The sequence below is a fragment of the Scyliorhinus canicula genome, chromosome 1 (assembly GCF_902713615.1).
Source record: "Scyliorhinus canicula chromosome 1, sScyCan1.1, whole genome shotgun sequence".
NCBI lineage: Eukaryota > Metazoa > Chordata > Chondrichthyes > Carcharhiniformes > Scyliorhinidae > Scyliorhinus > Scyliorhinus canicula.
In genome coordinates this window covers 250,713,549-250,741,436 of record NC_052146.1, presented here as the reverse complement: position 1 = coordinate 250,741,436, position 27,888 = coordinate 250,713,549, and the positions used below count along the sequence as shown (strand labels likewise).

Genomic DNA, 27,888 nt, shown 5'->3' with positions numbered 1-27,888 from the left:
GTGTCTAATTGGAAGCACGGATTACCTCATACCCAATTGAGTTGCTAGCAAGAAATTTGTGATTTGCGGTTCCTTTAAACCAAATAGATTAATAGAAGGCAATCTAATTAACTGGTCAATCAGATTGCCAGGAACAGAATCTCAAAGTTTAAAAATATGTAGCATATATAGTTGCCATTTTTCACCTGGAGGTTTAATTGTCATTGGAGCATTGGCTATTAACTGTTTACTTTCTAACGGTCAGGTCTTATTTAATTATTCCAATTACTAGAGTTAAAATATCCTTCTGATTTTCACTCCCAGGTATGGATAGGAGAATTTACCACTTATCATCCCAGATCTCTTCAGCTCACCAGTTCTGAGGAAAAAAAGATTGGATGACAGTATTTATATTAGTCTTTCTTTCAGAAAGTATAAATATTCTTTCAGTGCATACCCAGTTTCACCATAAACCAGATATAAGTCAAATAGCTTTGTATATTAAGTTGCTGTTCGTTGCATCTTGGCTAATACATACCAATATTTTACTGATTTAACCCTTTTTTAAAATAGATTTAGAGTACCCAATTTTTTTTTCAATTCCGGGGCAATTTAGTGTGGCCAATCCACTTAACCTGCACAACTTTGGGTTGTGGGGGTGAAACCCATGCAGAAACAGGGAGAGTGTGCAAACTCCGCACAGGTAAATGACCTGGAGCCGAGGTCGAACCCGGGTCTTCAGCGCCGTAGGCAGCAGTGCTAATCACTGCGCCACCTTGCTGCCCCTTTACTGATTTAACTTTATACAATATAAACCTGTTTCCCAAAATGCAACCTAAGATCGCCTAAACATCCATTGTTCTTTTCTAAGATTACAAAACTACAGTATGAAAACTACAATATGCAGAGATACTTACCTTTGTATCAGCAAGCATTCAAAAATATATTGGGTCTTTCTTATTTGAACCAACATAATCCATTTCACCAGCTATCCAACATTGTGATTATTAGATAGCAACACTGCAGTCTCATTCTTGCTGCATGTTCCCTTTGGCTATTCTTTAATTTTAAATCAACCGCAACCAAGTCTCCAGTGAAGTCAGGATTGGGAGGGAAAGTAGTCAACAACAACCTGCATTTTTATAGTATATTTAACACTAGCACATGGTTAGCACTGTTGCTTCACAGCACCAGGGACCCGGATTCGATTCCCAGCTTGGGTCACTGTATGTGCAGTCTGCACTTTCTCCCCGTGTCTGTGTGGGTTTCCTCCGGGTGCTCCGGTTTCCTCCCACAAGTCCCGAAAGACGTGCTTGTTCGGTGAATTGGACATTCTGAATTCTCCCTCAGTATACCTGAATATGCGCTGGAGTATGGTGACTAGATGCTTTTCACAGTAACTTCATTGCAGTGTTAATGGAAGCCTATTTGTGACACTAATAAAGATGATTATTATTATTATTCGAAGCAGTGCCAATGCACTGAACAGTTCAGGAATAAGGAAACAAGCTGAGTTAGAAAGATATTAGGAAAAATTACAAGACTTGAGTCAATCAGTAATAGACTTTCAGGAGCTTTTAAGGTAAGGAGTGGTTGAGAAGTTTAGAAGAATTCCTTTGAAACATGGCTGCTTCTCCATTCCATTTCATAGGAGTTTCTTCTGGTGAACTTTCTAACTTACTATTTTTCATCTAGGTATCGGGTCAGGAGCAGAGTCACAGGGGGCAGAGAGCTTTGACAAAGCCACTTTGGCCACCATGTCTTGGAATTTCGCCAGCATGTCAATATGAAACATTGAATTGTCAGCAAACTATGAAAGTTGCAGGTATGATTTCCAGGTTTCTTCTTGCTGTCAAACTGCTATATTTACTTACAACGGCAGATCCCGGGAGAGGGCTCCCATGGGCCTCCTGGTAGCCTTTATGCCTCGGGGTATAGACCCAATGCTGCAAGGTGTCCTGAATCAGAATCCCACCCAACAGGGTGCACGCCGGTTTTAAACCTACATAGGTAGGCTTATCTGGGATCTATCGGCCTCCCAGGATCTACCAGCCACCGCAGGAAGGCTGCAGCCGGGTGCCAATCAGTACTGACCCACACAAACGTGGACCAGGCGGAACAGTAGGCCCCTGGGTTGCCTGGGATGGTGCTAGGTGGCTTCCTAACTCTCCCCTGGAATGCGGGCACCTTGGCACTATCCAGCTGGCACCCTGACACAGCCACCCTGGCACTGCCAAGGTGTCTGGGTAGCACTTCAAGTTGGCAGGAGCACTTCCAGGGTGGCAGTGCAAGGGTGCCCATCTGCCAGGGTGGCACTGCCAAGGGTCTGGGCCCAAGGGGGGCCATGCCCATGAAAGGAGGATGTAGGTGACTCTGGGATGTTGGGCGGTTGACTGGTGGGGGTCCTGAAGACGGGGGGCCCCAGGGACCCCATAGCGGGATATCCTCACTTGGAGAGTTTGGGGTGATGCCCATGTGTGCGGGGGTGACATTGCCCATGGATGGGGGTTGTGGGAGACCCACAAGCTCACTTAGAGATCAGGGCACCCTTTCAATATGGCGGCCTGATCTCTGAGTTCAACTCTCCAGTTGAAATAAGTCTGGGCCCAACTGGTGAGAAACCCCCCAGGGCCTAAAAAGTGACTACGGCGCAATTCTCCCAAAAGGGAACAAAGTCACCTGGCAATCGCGATTAGTCGCGTCCGTGTTTGCCGTGTTTCAGCAGTGCCGCGAAACACATGGCTATTCAACATAACTCATGGGGAATGCGCCCACACATAGTCCTGTTTTATACATTGGGGAGCTCCACTCGCTGGAACTAAAAACGATGTCCGGATGTTAGAAGCCCACAAAACGATCCATTCCCCCCCCCCCCCCCCCCCCCCCCCCCCCAGCCCAAACGCATTATGGAAGGGATCCCTTGCCCACGCACAAAAAATGCCATGGGCATGCCAACCTCGCATCCAGGTGGCACAGCCAAGGTGCAAGGCTGGCATTGTGAAGGTGCCAGGTGGGCACTGCCAGGGTGCCCACGTCGTACCAGCAGTGCTAGGGCACCACCCTCCCCAAAGGGCATGCAGCTGGGACCTCACGAGTGCCGTTCCGTCTGATCCCCATTACTGAGGCGAAGGAGTTGAATCCCAAAGCCCACCTTGGGAATCTGCAGATTAGAGCGAGACGAACTGCCTCGCTCGAATATGCTGATTTGCCAAAAAAAATGATCCTGCTCTTATGGGCGGCATTTACATCGCGAGATCGCTGGGTAGATCCTGGGAGTGGGGTCTCCCGACTTTCATCGGCCATGCTGCGCCTTGGGAGCTGCTTTTCGGGCGCAGCCATGCCTTTGGATCGCACCCTAAGTGTCGTTTGATCATGGTAGGGAACTCGCCGGCAGAGCTGGAAACTCCCTGCAAAACCTGCCACATCTGAACTTAGAAATGTTTCCAATAAATTCCGCCCATAGTGTTACATGTGAATGCCCGTTTTAAACTGCTTTCACAATAGGTTTGGTTTAAAAATTGAGTTTACAAAAATACTTTGCTGCACAACTTAGCCAATTTTCAGAACTTGCATTTTTTAAAATTCCAATAATATTTCCTGTGTAATTGAAAATATCCTTCAGATGCTGTCGACAGTTCAGAAGAGTCAACGGGTTTCACAAAAATGAGGAATTTTCCTTTGGACGAACTGTAAGTTAACTTTTTGTTAAAAATTCAGAATGGTTCATTTTTGCGAATTGTGGTATGAAGTTCATTCTTCACAGCAACATTCAATTTCACACTAATAAATAAATTTGACATTCTTGGTCTCAAACTGTACTTAGGAGCATAAATATAAGAAAGATAGTGGGCGGGATTCTCCGACCCCCCCGCCGGGTCGGAGAATCGCTGGGGGGCGGTGTGAACCCTGGCCCCGCCGGCCGCCAAATTCTCGGGCGCCGGGGATTTGGCGGGGGTGGGAATCCCGACCCCCCGGCGATTCTCCGGTCCACAATGGGCCGAGTGGCCACCCGTTTCCGGCCAGTCCCGCCGGCGTAAATTATAACAGGTCCTTACCGGCGGGACCTGGCTCCGCAGGCAGCCTCCGGGGGGCGTGGGGGGATGTGGTCCCGGGAGGTGCCCCCATGGTGGCCTGGCCCGCGATTGTGCCCACCGATTCGTGGACGGCCCTGTGGGCCGCTGTAACAGGTCACGATGGGAGACGCGGAGATGAATCCCCCCTCGTGCATATGCGCTGGGATGACACCAGCACACGTTGATGCTCCCGCGCATGCGGCAGCTCATGCCGGCCGGCAGAGGCCTTTCGGCGCCGGTTGGCGTGGCGCTAAGCCCCTTCCGCGCCGGCCAGCATGGCGCAAACCACTCCGGCGTCGGCCTAGCCCCTGAACGTGCGGAGGATTCCGCAGGTTCAGGGCGGCCCGACACCAGAGTGGTTCACGCCACTCCGCGGCACCGGGAACCCCTGCCCCGCCAGGTAGGGGAGAATCCCGCCCAGTGAGACTACCGAATTTGAGAATATTGTTAAGTGAGTCCAGGCTGAGTTTAAAATCAGATTTGGTGATAAATATTGCCTGAAAACCTGATTTTAAAGAAGGAACAGGTGCAGTGAAGGCACGTGAGCCCTAAAACAGACTGCAGAGTCTGAGAAAGTGGAGGCTATGCTGATCCTCATAGCCGAACCTCAATACCATTACCATTCAGAATATCAGCTAGCATAGAACCAAGGGCTGTAAGTTTGGCAGTCAGAAGTTTCATGGAAATAGTCAAGGGGCAAGAACTGTATATTCTTCTCCAAGTTGGGTTTTTGGGAGGACATGAGTCAACGAGGAAGAAAACTGGAGTAGGTGGGGCGGAGGGAGGCCTTTGGATGAGTGTTTTCTTCGTGGACAAGAGAAGAGGGAAGCAGCTGAACAAATTGTCTCCGTGAACTCCTCATACTTTGCTGGCGGTGATCCCGATTAGTGGAAAAAAGAAGACGGGGGTTATGTTTGTCCAGGCTGATTACAATGTATGTAGCAGTCCTTAATAAATCAGACAATTGCAGACTAATAGTACATTTTCTTGATTTTTGCAGAACTCCATCCGCTATCTGGCACAACTTCAGGCTAATGTCTGTGTACTCCCATTATATACCAGGGACTGGTAAAGCTGAGGTAACCACCTGTCACTCCCGATCTGCTGTCACTGTGGATTATATTTTCTATTCAGCAACAAAGCACAACGTCTCCACACACTCAGGTAACCAAAACCAGCAGCTAATCTAATTTCTTTTTTTCATAATCTGTTAAAAAAATTACAAGAAAAAGAAATGAACCAAATAGTCTTTACACCTGTATTAACTTTTGCTGTTAACAGAGCTGTTTCTTTTTAATTGAATTGGTTTAATTTGTTTATTGCAAAAGTCTGTGCAAGGGAAGAGAGACTGAGATATCTTTCAATTGCACTAAAATCATACTGACAATCAGCTGATTCTGCAGCTTACACAGCATGGCGTGCAAGAAGGCTTCACATTCCCTTTCTTATAATAAATGTCATATCATTACAAAATTAAACAGCATCAAAAATCTCCTTCTAATGTGTATGCAGAGATCTTTATAAGGTATGAACATGTATTTTGAAGAGCACAAGAACTATGTGGGATCTTTTATGTGGAAAAATATTTTCTTTACTTCCCCTTTAAGTGATTAGCATAAATCTATTAATAATAAAAACATCTTGCATTTACGGCACCAGCTGACTGCAAGACCTTGCTTTCTGCTGTCAGGTTTCCCATTATGATTCGCATTTCCACATTCATGACAGAAATTGCCTTTGATTCAGCCTAAGCATCTTTATTAACAATTTAGAGAAGTGTGGAATTCGACAGACGCATATTCAGCAACAACTTGCACTTTTAATGTAGAAAAATCTCACAAGGTGGAGCTGTAATCAAACAAAAGTGGCACAAACCAAAAGAGTTATTAGGAGATGTAGCCAATAGACTGGTTAAACAATAGACTGATTTTTGAGGAGGAGAGGGAGATGCCGAGGAAGAGGGATTTAAGGAAAAATGGCAAAGCTTAGAGCCTAGGCATCTAAAGATGTGGCAGCCAATAGCAGAACAAAGTGAGGGGTAGATGGACAAGAATTCAGAGTCAGTATGATGGAGAATTTAGGGGTGGGGTCTTATAGAAGGTTACAGAGATAGGGGCAGGCACTGCAGAGATTTAAGCATGATGATAATCTTTATTATTGTCACAAGTAGGCTTACATTAATACTGCAATGAAGTTACTGTGAAAATCCCCTAGTCGCGACACTACGGCACCTTTTCGGGTACACTGAGGGAGAATTCAGAATGTCCAATTCACCTATCAAAAACGTCTTTCGGGACTTGTGGGAGGAAACCTGAGCGCCCGGAGGAAACTGACACAGACATGGAGAGAAAATGCAGACTCCGCACAGTGAGCCAAGCTGGAAATCAAACCTGGGTCCCTGGGGCTGTGAAGCAACCATGCTAACCACTGTGATACCGTGCCGCCCACAGGATGGTAGTTTTAAATTTGAAGTGATGTTGGACCGGGAATCAATCTGCATCAGAGAGTACATAGATGATGGAATAGACTAATGTGAGACAATACATGGAAAACAGAATTTAACTGGGAAAAAGCATTGGATTAGTTGGATAAGGTGATAAAGGTATGGATGAGGGTTTCCGCAGCAAGTAGGCTAAGGTGAAGCGAAGAAAATAAATATTGCAGAGGTGGTAAGTAAGTATTGATAGAGAGAATAGAAGCTGAGCTTGGGGCTGAGTAGAGTAGATTATGAAAGGTTAATTTATTAACTTATTCTTGGGATGTGAGCATCACTGGCAAGACCAACATTTGCGGTGAGCCACTTTCTTGAACCGCTGCAGTCCATGTACTGCAGCTCAGCCTACAATATAGCTGTGAAGGAAATGGAATTGGAACAAAGATAGTTTTTAGCAGCACCCACAATGCTGGCATTTTGTTCCCTGTGCTTAACCAAGACTGGACAGCAGATAAAAGGTATTAACACAGAGGTAGTAATGGGGGTAAAGACAAAGGTAGAGAGATGTAAAAAATCCCTCCCCATAATCAAACACCCTTCCCACCCGGCTTACTCACTTTTCCAACTTCTTCCATCGGGCAGGTGATACAGAAGTCTGAGAACACGCGCGAACAGATTCAAAAACAGCTCCTTTCCCGCTGTTACCAGACTCCTAAATTACTCTCATATGGACTGACCCTCTTATGGACTGACCTGATTAATACTACACCCCTGTATGCTTCACCCGATGCCGGTGTCCATGTATTCATTGTGTACCTTGTGTTGCCCTATTATGTATTTTCTTTTCATGTACTTAATAATTTGTTTTTTAAAAAATAATTTTTATTAAGATTTTCAAAAACATAAAATAACAGCAAGAAAACCGTAGTAACAACAACAAAAAGAAAAAACACATTCCATTGAAGCAAAATCCTCCGCCGGGCTACTAGGGACGCAAAGGCCAGAACACCGGCCTCTTTCGCCTCCTGCACTCCCGGCTCCACTGCAACCCCAAAAATTGCGAGTCCCCAACCTGGCTTGACCCTGGATCCGACCACCTCGACACCGTCCTTGCTACCCCCTTCCAGAACTCCCCCAGCGCCTGGCTTGCCCAAAACATATGGGCGTGGTTCGCTGGGCCTCCCGAGCACCTAGGACACCTGTCTTCGCCCCCGAAAAACCTACTCATCCTCGTCCCGGTCATGTAGGCCCTATGCAGCACCTTGAACTGTATGAGGCTACGCCTCGCACAGGAAGAGGAGGAATTCACTCTTTCCAGGGCATCCGCCCACGTCCCCTCCTCAATCTCCTCTTCCCATTTACCCTTCAGCTCCTCCACCGAGGCCTCATCCACCTCCTGCATGACGTGGTACACGTGCGAAATCCTCCCCCCTCCAACCCACACCCCCGAGAGCACCCTGTCCTGTACCCCACGTAGGGGCAGCAGAGGGAACCCCTCCACCTGCCGCCTGGCAAACGCCCTAACCTGCATGTACCTAAACATGTTCCGCGGGGGGAGCCCAAACTTCCCCTCTAACTCACCCAGGCTCGCAAACCTCCCATCCACAAACAGGTCCCTCAACCTCCTAATATCTACCCTATGCCAGCCAAGAAACCCACCATCGATGCTCCCTGGAACAAACCGGTGGTTCCCCCGTATCGAGGACTCATTGAGCCCCCCACCTCCCCCCTATGCCGTCTTCATTGCCCCCAAATTTTGAGGGTAGCCGCCACCACCGGACTCGTGGTATACCTCATTGGAGGGAGCGGCAACGCGCCGTTACCAGCGCCTCCAGGCTTGTGTCCACGCAGGACACCATCTCCATCCTCTTCTATGCTGCCCCTGCCCCATCCATTACCCACTTACGCACCATCGCTGCGTTGGCAGCCCAATAGTACCCACAGAGGTTGGGCAACCCCCCCTATCCCTCGGGGAGCCAGCCCCCCCCTATCCCTGCCCCGCTCCAAAAACACCCTTCTCACCCTCGGAGTCCCACGCGCCCATACAAATCCCGTAATACTCCTATTGACCCTCCTAAAACGGCCTTCGGGATAAGGATGGGGAGGCACTGGAACAGGAACAAAAACCTCGGGAGCACCGTCATCTTGACGGACTGCACCCTGCCCGCCAGCGACAGCGGCAACATGTCCCATCTTTTAAACTCCTCCTCCACCAGCCTAGTGAGGTTAAGTTTGTGAAGGGCCCCCCCAGCTCCTAGCCACCTGGACTCCCAGATACCGAAAGCTCCTCCCTGCCCTTTTCAGTGGGAGCCTACCAATCCCCTCCTCTTGATCCCCCGGGTGCACGACGAACAGCTCACTCTTACCCAGGTTGAGCTTGTACCCAGAAAAGCCCCCAATTCCCTAAGGATCTTCATCACCTCCGGCATTCCCCCCACTGGGTCCGCCACATATAGCAACAAGTCATCTGCGTAAAGTGACACTCGGTGCTCCTCCCCACCCCGCACCAGACCCCTCCAATTCCTCGACTCCCTCAGCGCCATGGCCAGGGGCTCAATTGCCAACGCAAAGAGCAAGGGGGACAGGGGACAACCCTGTCTTGTCCCTCGGTATAACCAAAAGTACTCCGATCTCCTCCTATTCATGGCTACGCTCGCCATCGGGGCCTCATATAACAGCCTCACCCAACTGACAAACCCCTCCCCGAACCCAAACCTTTCCAGCACCTCCCACAAGTACCCCCACTCAACCCTATCAAAGGCCTTCTCCGCGTCTAATGCTACCACTATCTCCGTCTCCCCTTCTACCGCCGGCATCATGATAACATTCAGAGGCTGGTTTAGCTCACTGGGCTAAATCGCTGGCTTTTCAAGCAGGCCAGCAGCACAGTTCGTTTCCCGTACCAGCCTCCCCGGACAGGCGCCGGAATGTGGCGACTAGGGGCTTTTCACAGTAACTTCATTGAAGCCTACTCGTGACAATAAGCGATTTTCATTTCATTTCATATTGGTGTTCAGCTGCCTTCCCTTCACAAACCCCGTCTGGTCCTCATGAATGACCCCCGGCACACAGTCCTCTATCCTTGTGGCCAAGATCTTCGCCAACAGCTTGGCATCCACATTTAACAACGGGATCGGCCTATATGATCCACACTGCAGGGGGTCAGCGCCTGTGACATAGTCGGGGGGCAAAGCCCCCCCCTCCCTTGCCTCGTTAAAGGTCCTAACCAACAGGGGGCCCAGCAGGTCTGCATACATTTTTTAAAATTCGACCGGAAACCCATCCGGCCCCGGCGCCTTCCCCGACTGCATGCTACCTATCCCTTTGACCAGCTCCTCCAGCTCAATCAGCGCCCCCAGCCCCTCCACCTGTCCCTCCTGCACCTTCGGAAATCTCAGCCTGTCCAAAAAGCGCCCCATTCCCCCCGCCTCCACCGGGGGCTTGGACCAGTACAGTTCCCCATAAAAGTCCCTGAAGACCCCATTAATGTCCACTCCCCTTCTCACCACATTGCCTCCCCTATCCGTCACTCCACCAATCTCCCTGGCCGCGTCACGCTTACGAAGCTGATGCGCCAGCATCCTACTCGCCTTCTCCCCATATTCGCACACCGCTCCCTGTGCCGCCTTACACTGAGCTTCCGCCTTTCCGGTGGTCAGCAAGTCAAACCTGGCCTGAAGGTTACGTCGCTCCCTCAACAGTCCCTCCTCCGGAGCCTCCGCGTACCTCCTGTCCACCCTCACCATCTCCCCCACCAACTTCTCCCTCTCTCTTTGCTCTCCCCTCTCTCTATGGGCTCGGATGGAAATCAACTCACCTCTAACCACCGCCTTCAATGCTTCCCAAACTGTCCCCACCCGGACCTCCCCATTATCATTGGCCTCTAAGTACCTCTTGATACACCCCCGAACCCGCCCACCCACCTTCTCATCTGCCAGCAGTCCCACCTCCAGGCGCCAGAGCGGGCGCTGGTCCCTCTCCTCCCCCAGCCCAAGGTCTACCCACTGCGGGGCGTGGTCCGAAATAACTATGGCCGAATACTCGGCATCCTCCACCCTCGGAATCAGCCCCCTGCTCAGGACAAAAAAATCGATCCGGGAATAGGCTTTATGCACGTGGGAAAAAAATGAATACTCCCTGGCCCTCGGCCTCGCGAACCTCCACGGATCCACCCCTCCCACCTGGTCCATAAACCCCCTCAACACCTTAGTCGCCGCGGGCCTCCTGCCCGTCCTGGACATGCATCGATCCAATGGGGGATCCAGCACCGTGTTAAAGTCCCCCCCCCCCCCCCCCCCACTATCAAGCCCCCCATCTCTAGATACGGAATGCGGCCTAACATGCGCCGCATAAAACCACCCGCTCCCCTTGCAACTTGCCGCTCACCATCACATACCTCCCTCCACTGTCAGCCACCACCGTTGATGCCTCAAACGACACCCTTTTCCCCACCAGAATCGCCACCCCCCCCCCCCCCCCCCCCCCCCCGATTTTTTGCATCCAGCCCCGAATGAAACACCTGGTCAACCCAGCCCTTCCTCAGTCTAACCTGGTCCGCCACCTTCAGGTGCGTCTCCTGGAGCATAGCCACGTCCGCCTTCAGCCCCTTCAGGTGCGTAAACACCCGGGCCCGTTTGACCGGCCCATTCAGCCCCCTCACATTCCAAGTTATCAGCCGGATCAGAGGGCTCCTTGCCCCCCTCCCCTGCCGACTAGCCATAACCCGTCCCCTGCCCGCTCCAGGCCAGCGCCCCTCGCTCGGCCCGTTCCCCACGGCGGCAAACACCCGGCCCCCCCTGCAGACTCCAGCTCCTTCCTGGCCATTTCAGCAGCAACCCGGTACCCCCCCCCCCACCCAGGCTAGGACCCTTCCCAGCCACGTTACTCCCTCCGTAGCACTCCCGTGAGCCAGTTAACTTCTGCTGACCCCGGCAGCTCCCGCCACACCTCCGACCCCTCCCAACGTGGGGCTACTCCTCCTCCCCAGACCCATCAGCAGACCCTCCTCCTCCTCCTCCCGCTCTTGCGCGGGAAAAAAGCCCGCGCTTCTCAGCACCGACCCCCCCCCCCCCATCCACCCTCAGCGCGGGAAACAGAAGAAAAGCCCGCGCTTTCCCTCTGCCCGACCCCGCCCCCCAAAAAAAAGACAGCACCCCACCCACCCTAGAAAAAACACACAACCAGCTTAAAACAGCATGAAACAGCATAAAACAGAGACCCTTCCCACCAAAAGTTAAAACAGTTATTTACAAACCCCCGACCCTCAGTCAGAGTCCAACTTCTCGGCTCGCACAAAGGCCCACGCCTCCTCCGGGGACTCAAAATAAAAGTGCCGGTCCTTGGAGGTGACCCACAGACGTGCTGGCTGTAACATGCCAAACTCCACACTCTTTCTGTGGAGCACCGCCTTCGTCCGGTTGTACTCGACCCTCCGCTTGGCCACCTCCGCACTCCAGTCCTGGTAGATCCGCACTACCGTGTTCTCCCACTTGCTGCTCCGCTCCTTCTTGGCCCACCTAAGCACACACTCTCGGTCAACGAACCGGTGGAACCGGTGCGGCAGCGATCAGGTTAAGTAAGAATGGAGCCAAGTGAAGGCAGTTCCACTGAACTGGCCATTATTGGGCAGTTGAGGGTCGAGAATAATATAGTTGACCCAAATCTAAGACTACAGAAAGCACGAGGAAGGATAATGCACTAAAGTCATAATTACAAAAGATGGCCATTGTGACTGTGGTTGTGCACATCTTTATGTTGTAACAAGGACGGAACCTGAGTTACAAGATTTAAACAAATAGTTGCAGGAAAAGACTTCCTGTAGCGGCCATGGAGTGAGTGGTTGCACATTTGGCAGCTCCGGCTCAAGGCGTTTTTTTCCGGTCCTTCTCCCCAGTTGTCAGGTAGATGTTTTGGAGAAAAAAGGAGCAGTGGTGGTGGGGGAAAGCTATACCCGGCTGGTGAGATCGGTGGATGGATCTGTGGATCAGAAGTGGGTCTAGAAGGAAGGAGCTGCAAGAGCAAGCAACTCTTCGTGTGACTCCAGGAAAGATGGCGGAGACTAAGGGATCACCCCAACCAGCCCAATGGTCATCGGAGCAGCTGGTGGACTATCTGAACAGAAAGTTCAGCCAAAAGAGGAAGGAGGTTCAGCAGGACCTGGCCAAGGTGGTAGACCTGCTGAAATCAGGGATCGACCGAGTGGAGCTGAGGCTGGAGACCAGAGCCAGGCAATCCAGAAAGTGGAGGTGGTGGTAGGGGAGCACTAGGAGCAGATTAACTCATTGGAGCCTTAAATTGGGATGCTGAGGGAGACCCAGAAGTGGCTCAAAGAGCAAGTGGAGGATCTGGGGAACTGCTACCAGATGCAGAATTTGAGAGTAGTGGAGGTAATGAAGGGCATCGAGGGAGAAGGTCTTCTGGTGGGGTGGGCCAAGTAGACGAGGAGATGTACCTGGGAAGGTAACGAGCTCCGGGTACATCAGGACTGGGTGCGGAATTAGCCGCACCCAAGAGGTGTATTTGGGGTATTTTGGAGTGCATCGTTGGACAAGGCAGTGATACCCACTCTCCCTGTTGCTTTTTGCCTTGGCGATAGAGCTATTGGCAATGCCGCTTAGAGCATCAAAGAGTTGGAAAGGGTGGAGCATAGGGTTTTGTTATATGCAGACAATCTGTTGCTTTACATTTCAGAGCCGTTGGGAGGCATCGGGGTGGATCATGAGCATCTTGGAGGAATTTGGCAGGTTTTCCAGGTATAAGTTAAAGATAGGGAAGAGTGAAGTTGTCCTGATCCAAGCAAGGCGAGGCTGGGCAAGCTACAATTTAAAGTGGTTGGGACGAACTTTAGGTTCTTGGTCATCCAGGTGGTGCGGGGATGGGAACAACTACACAAATTGAATCTGGTGCAGTTGGTACAGCAGCTGAAGGTGGATTTCAAGAGATGGGACGTGCTCCCGCTGTCGCTGACTGGGCAGCGCAGATTGGAAAATGACAGTGCTTCCAAGGTTTTATTTGTTTTTTAGAACCTCTCGATTTTTATACCAAAGGCCCTTTTTTAAGGAAGATCAATGACTTGCTTTTGAGTTTGTGTGGGTGGAAAAATCCCCTTGAGTAAAGAAAGTGCTGCTGAAGCACTTGGGTTGGACTTGCCAACTTTAATGAACTACTACTGGGCGGCTAATGTAGCCATGGTTACAAAGTGGTAGTGGGGGAGGGGTCGGTGTGGAAGCGGATTGAGGCAGCCTCTTGTAAGGACACTAATTTAGGGGCATTGTTGACAGCACCTCTGCCGTTCTCGCCGGCCAGGTACTCCACGAGCCTGGTGGTGGTGGCCTTGAGGGTGTGGGGACAGTGGCAGCAACGCCTGAGGTTGGAGGGTGCCTCGGTCTGGGCACTGATTTGTAGGAATCATAGATTTGCACTGGGGGGTTGGATGTGGGGTTCCGGAGGTGGCAGCGGGCGGGAATTGAATGTTTTTGGGGGGGCAGCTTTTCAAGTCTAGAGGAATTAAAAGAGGAGTATGAGCTGCCCAATGGGAATGGGTTTCGATACTTACAGGTACGGGATTATGTGAGGAAGCAGGTGCCGTGCTTTCCCGACCTGCCGCTCTCAGGTGTCGAAAACAGGAGTTGGCGAGGATAGGGTGTCAGAGATTTATAAGGAAATTAATGGATTGGGAGGGGGCCCTGATAGAACTGAAATACAAGTGGGAGGAAGAGCTGGGGAGGGAGATGGAGGCTGGATTATGGGAGGAGGCTCTGAGGAGAGTGAATGCATCCTCTTGTGTGTGCTAGGCTTAGCCTTATTCAATTCAAAGTGGTTCATAGGCGGCATATGGCAGTGACCAGAATGAGCAGGTTCTTTGAGAGAGTGGAGGATAGGTGTGGGCAGTGCGCGGGAAGTCCCGCGAACAATGTCTATATGTTTTGGGCTTGTTTGAAGCGGAGGGGATTCTGCCAGGGGTTCGCTGAGGTTATGTCTAAGGTACCGAAGGCGAAGGTTGCCCCGAGTCCAGAAGTGTGAACCCAGGAGTCCAGGGGGTGGGAGAGGCCGACTTCTTGGCCTTTGCCTCCCTGGTAGCCCAGAGACAAAATATGCCGTACTGGAACGGTTGCTGCCCTGGACAAGGAAGGGGAGGGGAGGATCGGGGACATATTCGGGTGGCTGGGCGAGATGGGATGCGGGGGGAGGGGAGAAGGGAGACAGGATAGGGGGTGTGGAGTGAGACGATGTGCAGGGTGAATTCGATCTTGATCTCCCCGATCCTGCCCTCCCCTTCCTTGTCCAGGAGCAGCAACCATTCCAGTAAGGCATATTTCGGCAGCTTGGGAAACCCTCTCCATACCTTCCGTGCAAAGCCCCTCATTTGCATATACCTGAATTCACTTCCTTTCTGGAGCTCTACCCTCTACCAGAGCTCTTCCAGATTTGCAAACTTCTCCTCCAGGTACAGATCCCTCACCAGTACCACCTCTCACCACCTCCCATACATGCCATCCGTCTCCCGCAGCTTGAAACCATGTTTCGCACACAGCGGTGTTAGCACCGACAATCTCCTCTATCCTAAAACGTGGCTCCTCAGCTGGTTCCACACCCTAATCATGGACTGTACAACTGGGCTCTCCATATACCTCCTCTGTGCCAGCGGTAGCGCCGCCATCACAATGGCCCTCAGGCTGGGTCCCCTACAGGACTTCTACTCCATTCAAACCCATTCTAACCCCTCTCCTTCCCACCACTGCCTCACTTTCTCCACATTCGCCACCCAATAGTGGTGCAGCAGATTCTGTAACGCCATCCCCCTTTCTGCCTCTGCTTCTGTAGCAGGGCCCTCCACCCTAGGTACTTTCCCGCCCACATAAACTTTGAAATCACTATGTCCAGTGTCCATCATTTCGGAATGATGCTCGGGAGGGTCTGGAATATAAATAGGAACCTTGGCAGGATGTTCATTTTTACCTACTGGACCCTCCCCGCCAGTGTCAGGTGTAACCTGTCCCATCGCCTAAAGTCCTCTTTAATTCCCTCACCAACTTTGTTAGGTTCCATTTGTGCATTGGCTCCCACTCCCCCATCACCTGGACCCCAAAATACCGAAACCTATTCCTGGCTCTCTAAATGGCAACACCCCCACATTGGCTCCCGGACCTGCCTTGTTCATCGGAAGTTCCTTGCTTTTTCCCACATTCAACTTATAGCCCGAGAAGGCCCCGAACCTCTTTAATAAGCCCCTAACTCTCTTGTATGCTAACATCATAGATTATAACCGCTCTTCAGATACAGACCCCTTAATTTAAAAACTGCCAAAATCACATCCCTCTTAGAACATGCACTCCCAACTCCTGTTTCCATGCAGATTATCATCACGTATTCAACCTTCCTTTCATCTTCATTGTCCTTGAGTACCACTTACCTCCAAAACGAAGTTCCTTTTTCCTGCAACTCTTTTAAAAATATTTTTATTAAGACATTTTTATATATTATATATATATACATGAAACACAACCTAAACCAAAAAGAGAACAAACAGGAAATCTCATAACAAACCAATAACACCCCCATCGCCCCACCTCCCAGCCATTCCCCTCCACTCATCCTGTCTCCCCCGTTTTTACCCCCTATAACCCCACCCCCTCCCGGCCCCCACTGCTGACATCTTAACTATCTTTGAAGAAGTCAATAAATGGCTTCCATCTCCGGGCAAACTCCCGCAGACCCTATCACGGCAAACTTGATTTTTTTTCCAGCTTAAGGAATTCCGCGAGGTAGCTCACCCATACCGCCGGCTTCTGCTACCCCGAGTATCTCCACTCCAACAAAATCTGTCTCTGGGGTACCAGGGAGGCAAAGGCCAAGAAGTCGGCCTCTCTCGCCCCCTGGACTCCTGGGTCTTCTTTTTTTTAATAAACATTGTATTGAGGTATGTATGGTTTTACAACAGCAACAAAATAAACAATGTACATTAATTTATAAACATAGTTCAAAAGCCGTCTTCCTCCCTACAGGTCCCACCTTTACTAACCCCCTACTCTAAATTGATCTCACCCCCAGCCTCCCTCCCCCTTCTGCTGACGGTTAATTTTCCGCAAAGAAATCGACGAACAACTGCCACGTCCACGCGAACCTGAACGTTGACCGTCTCAAGGCGAACTTAATTTTCTCCAAAGAGAAAGCTAGCCATGTCCGATAGCCAGGTCTCCGTCGTCAGGGGCTTTGGGTCCCTCCAAGCTAATAGGATCCATCTCGGGGCTACCAGGGAAGCAAAGGCTAGAACGTCTGCCTCTCTCTTCCTGGATGCCCGGGTCTTCCAACACTCCGAAAATCGCCACCTCTCGACTCGGTGCCACCCTTGTTTTTTTTTTTGTTTTTTTTAAGATAATTTTTATTGGAATTTTTTGAAAAATATATATCAACAGAACAATAATAATAACAATAATAAACACCCCCCGGCACCCATAATATCGCATATAAAGTACCCCCCCCCCAAACCCAATAAACATCAACGTAAATTAACAATAATTAAATTAACATAAACAATACCCCTCTGAAAACCCTTTCCCCCCCCCCCCCCCCCCCCCCCCCCCCAGGTTGCTGCTGCTGCTGACCTAGTTGCTTATCGTTGAGCCAGAAAGTCGAGGAAAGGCTGCCACCTCCTAAAGAACCCTTGTACCGACCCCCTCAGGGCGAATGTGACCCTCCCCAGCTTAATGAATCCCGCCATTTCATTGATCCAGGTCTCCACGCGCGGAGGTCTCGCATCTTTCCACTGCAGCAAGATCCTCCGCCGGGCTACTAGGGACGCAAAGGCCAAAACATTGGCCTGTTTCGCCTCCTGCACTCCCGACTCCACCCCAACCCCAAATATCGCGAGTCCCCAGCCTGGCTTGACCCTGGACCCTACCACCCTCGACACCGTCCTCGCCACCCCCTGCCAGAATTCCCCCAGTGACGGGCATGCCCAAAACATATGGGCATGGTTCGCTGGGCTCCCCGAACACCTAATGCACCTGTCCTCACCCCCAAAAAACTTGCTCATCCTCGTCCCGGACATATTAGCCCTGTGCAGTACCTTGAACTGGATGAGGCTAAGCCTCGCACATGAAGAGGAGGAGTTCACCCTCTCCAGGGCGTCCGCCCATGTCCCCTCCTCAATCTGCTCTCCCAGCTACACTTCCCACTTAGCCTTCAGCTCCTCTACCGACGCCTCCTCCACCTCCTCCATCACCTGGTAGATGTCAGACACACTTCCCATCCCCGACCCACACCCCCGAAAGCACCCCTATCCCTTACCCCCCGCGGGGGCAGCGAAGGGAACCCCTCCACCTGCCGCCTAGCAAACGCCTTGACCTGAAGGTACCTGAACATATTCCCCGGGGGGAGCTCAAACTTCACCTCCAGCTCCCCCAGGCTCGCAAATCTCCCGTCAATGAACAGGTCTCCCAACTTCCTAATGCCCGCCCTGTGCCACCCCAGGAACCCGCCATCAATGTTCCCTGGGACAAACCGGTGGTTCCCCCGCAGCGGGGCCTCCACCGAGCCCCCCACTTCCCCCCTGTGTCGCCTCCACTGCCCCCAAATTTTGAGGGTAGCCGCCACCACTGGGCTCGTAGTATACCTCGTTGGAGGGAGCGGCAACAGCGCCGTTATCAGTGCCTTCAGGCTCGTGCCTTCACAGGACGCCATCTCCAGCCATTTCCATGCTGCCCCCTCCCCATCCATTACCCACTTGCGTACCGTCGAGACATTAGCCGCCCAATAGTACCCAGAGAGGTTGGGCAGCGCCAGCCCCCCTCTATCCCTGCCCCGCTCCAAAAAGACCCCCCTCACCCTCGGAGTCCCGTGCGCCCAAACAAATCCCAGAATGCTGCTGTTCACCCTCCTAAAAAAAGGCCCTCGGAATGAAAATGGGGAGGCACTGTAACAAAAACCACGGGAGCACCGTCATTTTAACGGACTGTACTCTACCCGCCAACAACAACGGCAGCATGTCCCACCTTTTAAATTCCTCCTCCATCTGCTCCACCAACCTAGTAAAATTAAGCTTGTGCAGAGTCCCCCAGCTCCTAGTCACCTGAACCCCCAGGTACCTAAAACTCCTCACTGCCCTCCTTAGCGGGAGCCTACCAATCCCCTCCTGATCTCCCGGATGTACAACAAACAGCTCACTCTTGCCCAGGTTCAGTTTATAGCCCGAGAAACTCCCAAACTCAGCAACAATCTCCATCACCTCCAGCATTCCCCCCACCGGGTCTGCTACATACAACAGCAAGTCATCTGCATACAGCGACACTCGGTGCTCCTCCCCACCTCGCACCAAACCCCTCCACCTCCCCGACTCCCTGAGAGCCATGGCAAGAGGCTCAATTGCCAACGCAAAAAGCAAGGGGGACAGGGGGTACCCCTGCCTCGTCCCACGGTGGAGTCTGAAGTACTCGGACCTCCTCCCATTTGTCGCTACACTCGCCATCGGGGCCTCGTACAGCAACCTCACCCATTTAATAAACCCCACCCCAAACCCGAACCTCTCCAACACCTCCCACAAGTACCCCCACTTAACCCTGTCAAAGGCCTTCTCCGCATCCAATGCCACCACAATCTCCGCCTCTCCTTCTGCTGCCATCATCATTATCACATTTAGCAGCCTTCGCACATTAGTGTTCAGCTGCCTCCCCTTCACAAAACCCGTCTGATCTTCATGTATCACCCCCGGCACCCAGTCCTCTATTCTAGTGGCTCATGGGATCTTCGCCAGCAACTTGGCGTCCACATTCAGCAGTGAAATTGGCCTGTATGATCCGCACTGCAAGGGGTCCTTATCACGCTTCAGGATCAGGGAAATCAGCGCCCGAGACATCGTCGGGGGCAAAACACCCCCCTCCCATGCCTCACTCAAGGTCCTAACCAACAGGGGGCCCAACAGGTCCGCGTATTTGTTATAAAATTCAACCGGGAACCCATCCCGTCCTGGCGCCTTCCCCGACTGCATGTGGCCAATCCCTCTGACCAGCTCCTCCAACTCGATCGGCGCCCCCAGTCCCTCCACCTGCTCCTCCTGCACCCTTGGAAATCGCAGCCTGCCCAAAACTCCCTCCATTCTCCCTCCCACCACCGGCGGCTCCGACCGGTACAGTTCCCTGTAGAAGTCCCTAAAGACCTCATTGATCTCTGCCCCCTGCCGCACCACATTCCCACCCCTATCCTTCACTCCACCAATCTCCCTAGCCGCGTCCCGCTTGCGAAGCTGATGCGCCAGCATCCTGCTCGCCTTCTCTCCATACTCGTAGACCGCTCCCTGCGCCTTCCTCCACTGTGTCTCCGCCTTTCTGGTGGTCAATAAATCAAACTTGGCCTGCAGGCTACCCCGCTCCCCCAGCAATCCCTCCTCCGGGGCCTCCGCGTACCTCCTATCTACACTCAACAGCTCCCCCACCAGTCTCTCCCTCTCCCTCCTCACCCCCCTCTCCCTATGGGCTCGGATGGAGATCAGCTCCCCCCTAATCACTGCCTTCAGAGCCTCCCACACCACCCCCACCTGGACCTCCGCAGTAACATTGACCTCGAGGTACCTCTCGATACATCCCCGGACCCTCCTACACACCTCATCAGCCAACAACCCCACGTCCAGACGCCAAAGCGGGCGCTGGTCCCGCACCTCCCCCATCTCCAGATCCACCCAATGCGGAGCATGGTCCGAAATCGCAATAGCCGAATACTCGGCCTCCTCCACCCTCGGGACCAGTCCCCTACTCGGAACAAAGAAATCAATGCGGGAATAAACCCTATGCACATGGGAGAAAAAAAGAGTATTCCCGAGCCCTTGGCCTCCCAAACCTCCAGGGATCCACTCCTCCCATCTGGTTCATAAACCCCCTCAACACCTTGGCCGCCGCCGGCCTCCTGCCTGTCCTTGATCTAGAACGATCCAGTAGGGGATCCAGCACCGTATTGAAGTCCCCCTCCCCCCCCATGATCAAGCCCCCCACCTCCAGGCCAGGAATGCGGCCCAACATACGCTTCATGAAACCAGCATCATCCCAATTTGGGGCGTACACATTTACCAACACCACCCTCTCCCCCTGCAGCTTACCGCTCACCATCACATATCTGCCGCCACTATCAGCCACCACCTCAGACGCCTCAAACGCCACCCTCTTCCCCACCTGGATCGCCACGCCCCGGTTCTTCGAGTCGAGCCCTGAATGGAAAACCTGCCCCACCCACCCCTTCCTCAAACGGACCTGGTCCGCCACCTTCAGGTGGGTCTCCTGGAGCATGGCCACGTCTGCCTTCAGCCCCATCAGATGCGAAAACACCCCTCCCCGCTTAACTGGCCCATTCAACCCCCTCACGTTCCACGTGATCAGCCGGATCAGTGGGCACCCCGCACCCCTCCCCCGTCGACTAGCCATGGCCCATCGACTGCTCGCCCCAGGCCAGCACCCATTTGGCCCGTTTCCCACGGCGATAGAACCTCACCCCGACCCACACCAGCTGCTCCCTGGCCAATCCAGCAGCAACCCAGTATACCCCCCTCCCCCCCCAGGCTAGGGCCCCTCCTAGCCGCGACGCTCCCTCCATAGTACTCCCGTGAGCCAGCTGACTTCTGCTGACCCCGGCAGCTCCTGTCCTAACTCCGACCCCTCCCGATATGAGGTCACCCCTCCTCCCCTACTTCAGCTCCTTGGCACCGCTTCAGCGTGGGAAAACGGATCTCATATCCACGCCCCTTGCCACCAGCTCCACCCCCCTCGTCCCGCAGGGCGGGAAACCAGAGAAAAGCCCGCGCTTTCACACTTCCCCACCCCACCCCCCAACGCAGCTTCCAAACAGCAGTCCCAACCCATCCACCAACCCCGTACAAACAAAAACACAGATCAACCACAAACCCCAATACCCCCCCTTAAAACACAAAACCATAACCCACATCGTCCGAAAGCGAGAGAAAAAACAGAAACAAACAGAATAGCCAGCAACAGCATAAACAGTGATGCAGAAATAATAAAACTCCCACAGCCCCCAATCTCTAGTTCGAGTCCAACTTTTCAGCCTGCACAAAGGCCTCCTCCGGGGACTCAAAATAGTAATGCCGGTCCTTGTAGGTGACCCGCAGGCGGCAGCGTGCCGAACTTCACCTGCTTGCCGTGGAGCACCGCCTTCGTCCGGTTGAACCCGGCCCTCCGCTTAGCCACCTCCACACTCCACTCCTGGTAGACGCGCACTACCGAATTCTCCTACTTGCTGCTCCTCACCTTCTTGGCCCATCGCTGCACACACTCCAGGTCACTGAACCAATGGAACTGCCCCAGCACCGCCCGCGGGGGTTCATTCGCCTTAGGCCGCCTGGCCAGTACTCTGTGGGCCCCCTCCAGCTCCAGGGGCAGATGGAAGGATCCTGCCCCCATCAGCGAGTTCAGCATCACGGCCACATAGGCCAGCAGGTCCGACCCCTCAAGGCCCAGGATCCGCAAGTTCTTCCTCCGTGATCAAAACTCCATCTCATCGAACCGATCTTGCCACTTTTTGTGAAGCGCCTCGTGCATCTCCACCTTCCCCACGAGGGCCAAAACCTCATCCTCGCGCTCAGAGGCCTGCTGCTGCAACTCAAGTATCGCTGCACCCTGAATTGTCTGGGTCTCCAGCAGCTTACTCGTCGTCACCTTCAGGGATTCCAACAACTCCCCTTTCAGCTCCGTAAAATAGCGCAGAAGGGCCACCTGCTGCTCCTCCGCACACTGCCTCCACTCCTCAGGGGCTCCACCGGCCGCCATTTTGTCCACCTTCCCCCGCTTTTCCAGGGGAGCTGCTGCCGCTTTTCTCCTCGCCCCACTCCGAGTCCGCATCATAAATCCCGGGGGGTTTTGCTCCAGACCCCTTTATCCACCGGGAATCGTCGAATCAGCACCGTTTGGGGCCCTTAAAAGAGCCCACAAGTCCTATTAAAGTGGGAGCTGCCGAACGTGCGGCTTAGCTCTGCATAGCCGCCACTGGAAGCCCCGCCACCCTTGTTTTTAACACCTTGGACATGACATCCGCAAACCCCTGCCAGAATCCCCCTAAGCTTTGGACATGCCCAGAACATATGGACATGGTTTGTTGACCCTCCCGCACGCCTTGCACACCTATCTTCTACCCCAAAGAACTTGCTCATCCGGGCCGCTGTCATGTGGGCCCGGTGAACGACCTTAAATTGTATCAGGCTGAGCCTGGCACATGTTGTTGACGCGTTGACTCTACTCAATGTGTCCGTGCAGAGACCATCCTCTATCTCTCCTCCTAACTCTTCTTCCCACTTGCGTTTCAACTCCTCGGCCTGCGTCTCCTCTGACCCCATGAGTTCCTTGTAAATGTCAGAAACCCTCCCTTCTCCCACCCACACTCTAGAAACTACCCTTGGTAGTTGGTATCCCCCTTTGTGGTAGGAGTGGGAAGGTTGAGACCTGCCTGCGTAGGAAGTCCCACACCTGCAGGTACCTAAATTCATTTCCCCTTGCCAATCCAAATTTCTCCTCCACTCCCTCAGGCTAGAAAAGCTCCCCTCTATAAACATATCCCCCATCCTCTCAATCCCTGCTCTCTGCCATCTCTGGGAAAACCCTCCATCCATGCTTCCCGGGGCAAACCGGTGATTATTACAGATTGGAGACCACACCGATGCTCCCTCCGCCCCCACATGCCTCCTCCATTGCCCCCAGACCCTCAGGGCCGCCACCACCACGGGGCTGGTGGAGTACCATGCCGGCGGGAACGGCAGAGCGCTGTTATCAACGTCCCCAAACTAGCGCCCTTGTACGAAGCTGCCTCAACGTGCTCCCATACTAACCCTACCCCCACCACCCACTTCCTGATCATGGCTATATTTGCCGTCCAGTAATAATTACTAAAGTTCGGCAGCGCCAGCCCACCCTCCCCCCGGCTCCACTCAAGCATCCCTTTTTTTACTCGCGGGGTCTTACCCGCCCATACAAAGCCAGAGATCACTTTGTTGACCCGTTTAAAAAAGGACCGTGGGATAAAGATGGGGAGTCACTGAAACACAAACAGGAATCTCGGGAGGACCGTATTTTTCACTGTATGCACACCCCCCCAGCCAGTGACAACGGGAGCGCATCCCACCTCCGATAATCGTCCTTCATTTGGTCTACTAATCGGGCAAAATGTAACTTTTGTAGCCGTTCCCATTCCCATGCCACCTGGGTACCTAGGTACCTGAAGCTTCCCCCTACAACCCTAAACGGCAGTTCCCCAATTGCCTCTCCTGCCTCTTTGCCTGGACTGCGAACATCACATTATTCCCCATATTTAGTTTACACCCCGAAAGCCGGCCAAATTCCTCCAAAATCCTCATAATTTCTTCCATCCCTTCAGTGGGTCCGATACATACAGGAACAGGTCGTCTGCGTAAAGAAAGACTCTGTGTTTCCCCCCGGATCAACCCCTTCCAGCCCCTTGAGGCTCTCAGCGCAATTGCGAGCGGCTCTATGGCTAACGCGAACAGCAATGGGGAGAGGGAACATCCCTGTCTCGTCCCCCGATGCAGCCTGAAATAGTCCGATGTTGTCCTATTCATCCGTACGCTTGCGACAGGAGACTGATACCTCTTCCAACCCGATCGGGGCTGCCAGCCTTTCTACCAATCCCCCTGTCCACCTTCGGGAAATTCAGCCCCCTAAAAAGTGCCTCATCCCCTCCGGCCCAGCTGGGGGTTCCGATCCATACAGCCTACAGTAGAACTCCTTGAACGCCTTATTCACCCCTGCTGAATCTCCAACCAGTTTCCCGTCCCCGTCCTTTACTTTCCCAATCACCCTGGCTGCACCCCTCTTTCTAAGCTTCGCGCAAGCATTCTGCTGGCCTTCTCCCCATGCTCATAGATTGCCTCGCTCGCCTTCCTCAGCTGCTCTACCGCTCTCCCTGTAGTTAACAAGCCAAACTCCGCCTGTAGCCTCCGTCGTTCCCTTAAAAGCCCTGCCTCTGGGGTCTCTGCATACCTCCTGTCGACCTGCTCTGTCTGCCTTCTCCCTGTGGGCCCGTATCGAGATTAGCTCCCCTCTAACCACCGCCTTCGATGTCTCCCAGACCACCGCTGCCGAAAGTTCACTCGTGTCATTGACTTTCAGGTAGTTCTCAATACATTTCCTCAGCCACCTGCACACCTCTTCGTCAGCCAATAATTCCCACATGCGGCCTCCAGTGCGGGCGCTGCCTACTTTCCCTGCTAACCTGTAGGTCAACCCAGTGCGGGGCATGATCTGAGATTGTGATCGCTAATACCCCATGTCCACTACCCCCGTCAGTAGAGCCCTAATCAAAATTAAAAAATCAATCTGGGAGTACACTTTATGCATGTGTGAGTAGCAGGAGAACTCCTGCACTCTCGGCTGCCCAAATCTCCATGGATACCCCCCCCCCCCCCCCCCCCCCCCCCCCCCCACCATCTGCTCCATAAACCCCTTTAGCTCCTTTGCCATTGCCTGTCCTTGAGCTCAACCGGTCTAACCCAAGGTCAATAACTGTGTTAAAGTCCCCTCCCATGATCAACTTATGCGAATCCAGGTCCGGGATCTTCCCCAGCGCCCTCTTTATAAACTCCACATCATCCCAATTTACTAGTACCACCTGCAACCCCTCCAGTTTCCCATTGACCATAATGTCATCGCAAGCCCTCTAGTCTTCGAGTCCAGCCCCAAGTGAAAACCTTACGACCCATCCATTCCTTAATCTGATCTGATCAGTTACTCTAAGGTGCATCTCCTGTAGCATTAACACGTCCGCCTTCAGTCCTCTCAAATGCGCGAACACGCGTGCCCTCTTAACCGGCCCATTTAACCCTCTTATGTTCCAGATAACCAGCCTGGTTGGGGGGCTCATCGCCCCCTCCCCTTCGCCGATCAGCCATCAACTTTCTTGGGCCAGTCTGCAGCCCGCGCATCTGCCGGCCCGCCCCCAGGCAGCCTCCGCCCCCAACCTCCTTTCTGTCCCACAGCAAAAGTCCCTCCCCCGTCAGCAGAACATTTCCCCCCTTCCCCCTCCCAGTAACAGCACTATGTAACACGACCAATTTGACAAGCATAACACCTGCTCGCCCCCCACTGCGCTTCCATGAGCTAGCCTGCCCAGCTAGCGTGGTGACCCCCCCCCATAGCACCGGACATTCTCCCACCTATTGTTCCCTCCCCATCCGCCCCCCCGCTCGGACACACGTATTCAAAAGAAAGCAGTCCCAACACAATTGCCCTGAAAAAAAACACGATAAACAAAGAAAAGATCAAACCGAAGATCCAGCATCTAACAAACACCCCTCCATCCCCCATCAGTGCAAATGTAAACTTTAACTCACTCACCTCTGCAACAAGCCCCAAATCAGTACAGAAGGCATTACAAATAACGTCCCAAAAAAAAAACAAGAAACTTTTTTAACGTGAGCGCTGCAACAAAGTTCAAAGTCCTCAGTTCGCCGCCAGTCCTTTCCTTCTAGCGAAGTCCATCGCTTCCTCGGTCGACTCAAAATAAAAATGTTGCTCCTCGTACGTGACCCAGAGACTGGCCAGATACAGCAGTCCAAACTTCACCTTTTTCTTAAAAGGGTCGACTTTATCTGATTGAACCCCACCCTTCTCCTGGCCACCTCTACACTCAGATCCTGATAGATCCGCAGGATACTGTTCTCCCATTGATAACTCTGTGTCTGCCTGGTCCACCGTAAAATACGCTCCTTGTCCAAGTACCTGTGGAATCTCACCAACATTGTCCTCGGGGAGACTCCACTCGCGGCTTCCTCGCGAGCGCTCTGTGAGCCCTGTCCACCTCCAAGGGTCGGGAGAACGTCCCATCCCCCAGCAACTTCTCAAACATGCCCGCTATGTATGCCCCAGCGTCCGCTCCTTCGGACCCCTCCGGGAGACCGATGATTCTCAACTTCTGCCAGCGGGACCTATTCTCTAGATCCTCTATCTTCTCCAGGAGCCTTTTCTGCTGGTCTCTCAGCATCAAATAATTGCTTAACCCAGCTGTTAACAATGCCAGTGATTTTTGTGGGGCCAAGTACAGCATGAATGCTTCTCTGAGCACACAAAAGTTATTGAGATCCCCTGAATGGAGTACCTGTGGATTCCCCTCTTTCATTCCTCCTCCCACACCCATTAAACATTTGAAGCTTGCCTAACTAATTCAAATAAAGTCTGACCACAAAAATAGTTCTGGCATCACACCTGAGCCATCAGACAAATGGTGCACCTGCCTTGTGTGCACCATAATTGAAAACGAGACCCGTCAATCAACCTCTAACAATACAACATTGACTGAAGATGCAGAATAAGTTTACTTAACTGAAGATGGTATATAAAAAACGGAAGAGTTGAGGGAGAAAGAAAATAAATAAATTAGAATAAAAATTGGCAGCACCATATATTTGCTTAATTATTTGTACATGTGAAAAATAATAACTGTCTGAATATTGGAGCTGATATGGTGACAGAATTTTAGGACACAGGTTGACGCCCACAATCTCCCCCTGCGGTAAGCTCTGATCCATTATGGAGGCCAGGTATTTCGCCAACAATGAAGGAAGGAAAGTTGGGGGACATGTCACTTTGTAAAAATCTCATTAATGAAACTTCATGGGTGATTTTGTTTCCCAGTAGAGTTTTGGAAATTATGTGCTCTACATAATCTAATTGCTAATTCTGTTCGAATATTTGATTTACCTTGTTCCTGGAGACATAACAGCCTGTAATGTTTTTTTTTATAAATTCTATAGGAGGAACTCCCCATGATGGTCACTTGCAGCTTCTTGGAAAACTTGCTCTACTTACTGAACAAGATCTATGGACTGTAAATAGATTGCCCAATGAAAATAACTCTTCCGATCACCTGCCTTTGTTAGCAAAATTCAGACATAAACTTTGATACTAAAAGAGCTGCCTAATGATTTCTTCCTTCTGCACCTGTTCAGTATCTGACCCAAAATTATGTATTATACGGGGTACAACATTTCTATTGTGTCATTTTTCACTTTTGATAAATGTTTGTCCAAAAATGAAATAAAACGTTTATGGTTTCTTTATACCTTTTCAAAAAAAATGTAATATGTAATAATACCATATATGTATTTGCTGTTGTTGAAAACAGAGAATTAGTCCAAAGGTATAAGTTCAAATACTTATTTGAACAAGCAAGAGTATCTCGTTTTAGGGAGTAAGCACAGTGAAGGGGAAAATGCCATTGACATGGTATTTGACTGGCAAGCAGGAGATAGGACAAAGAGTTTCACGGGTTGGGGATGGGGACAGGATCTTTGTTCGACTGGCCAGAATTAACCTTAGAAATATCTGGTGGAGGGGGGACAAAATATTGCAATCCTGAAGCTAGACAAGAGAGCAGATAGGGCAGTAAATGACAAAGGGA

The 27,888-nt window shown here is 52.0% G+C and overlaps 1 protein-coding gene across 9 annotated transcripts in view; it reads left to right on the top strand.

Annotated features, from left to right (window-relative positions):
* The window catches only part of angel2 (angel homolog 2 (Drosophila)), a 97,478-nt gene extending 69,931 nt beyond the window's left edge, over positions 1-27,547 (top strand). For all 9 annotated transcript variants that reach the window (XM_038811364.1, XM_038811354.1, XM_038811306.1 and 6 more), the window contains 4 exons: positions 1,675-1,804; positions 3,602-3,668; positions 5,053-5,216; positions 27,242-27,547. In XM_038811364.1, the coding sequence (XP_038667292.1) occupies positions 1,675-1,804; positions 3,602-3,668; positions 5,053-5,216; positions 27,242-27,390 (510 nt within the window). In that variant the 3' untranslated portion in view covers positions 27,391-27,547. The remainder of the gene's footprint in view (positions 1-1,674; positions 1,805-3,601; positions 3,669-5,052; positions 5,217-27,241) is intronic.
* Positions 27,548-27,888: the final 341 nt, after the last annotated feature.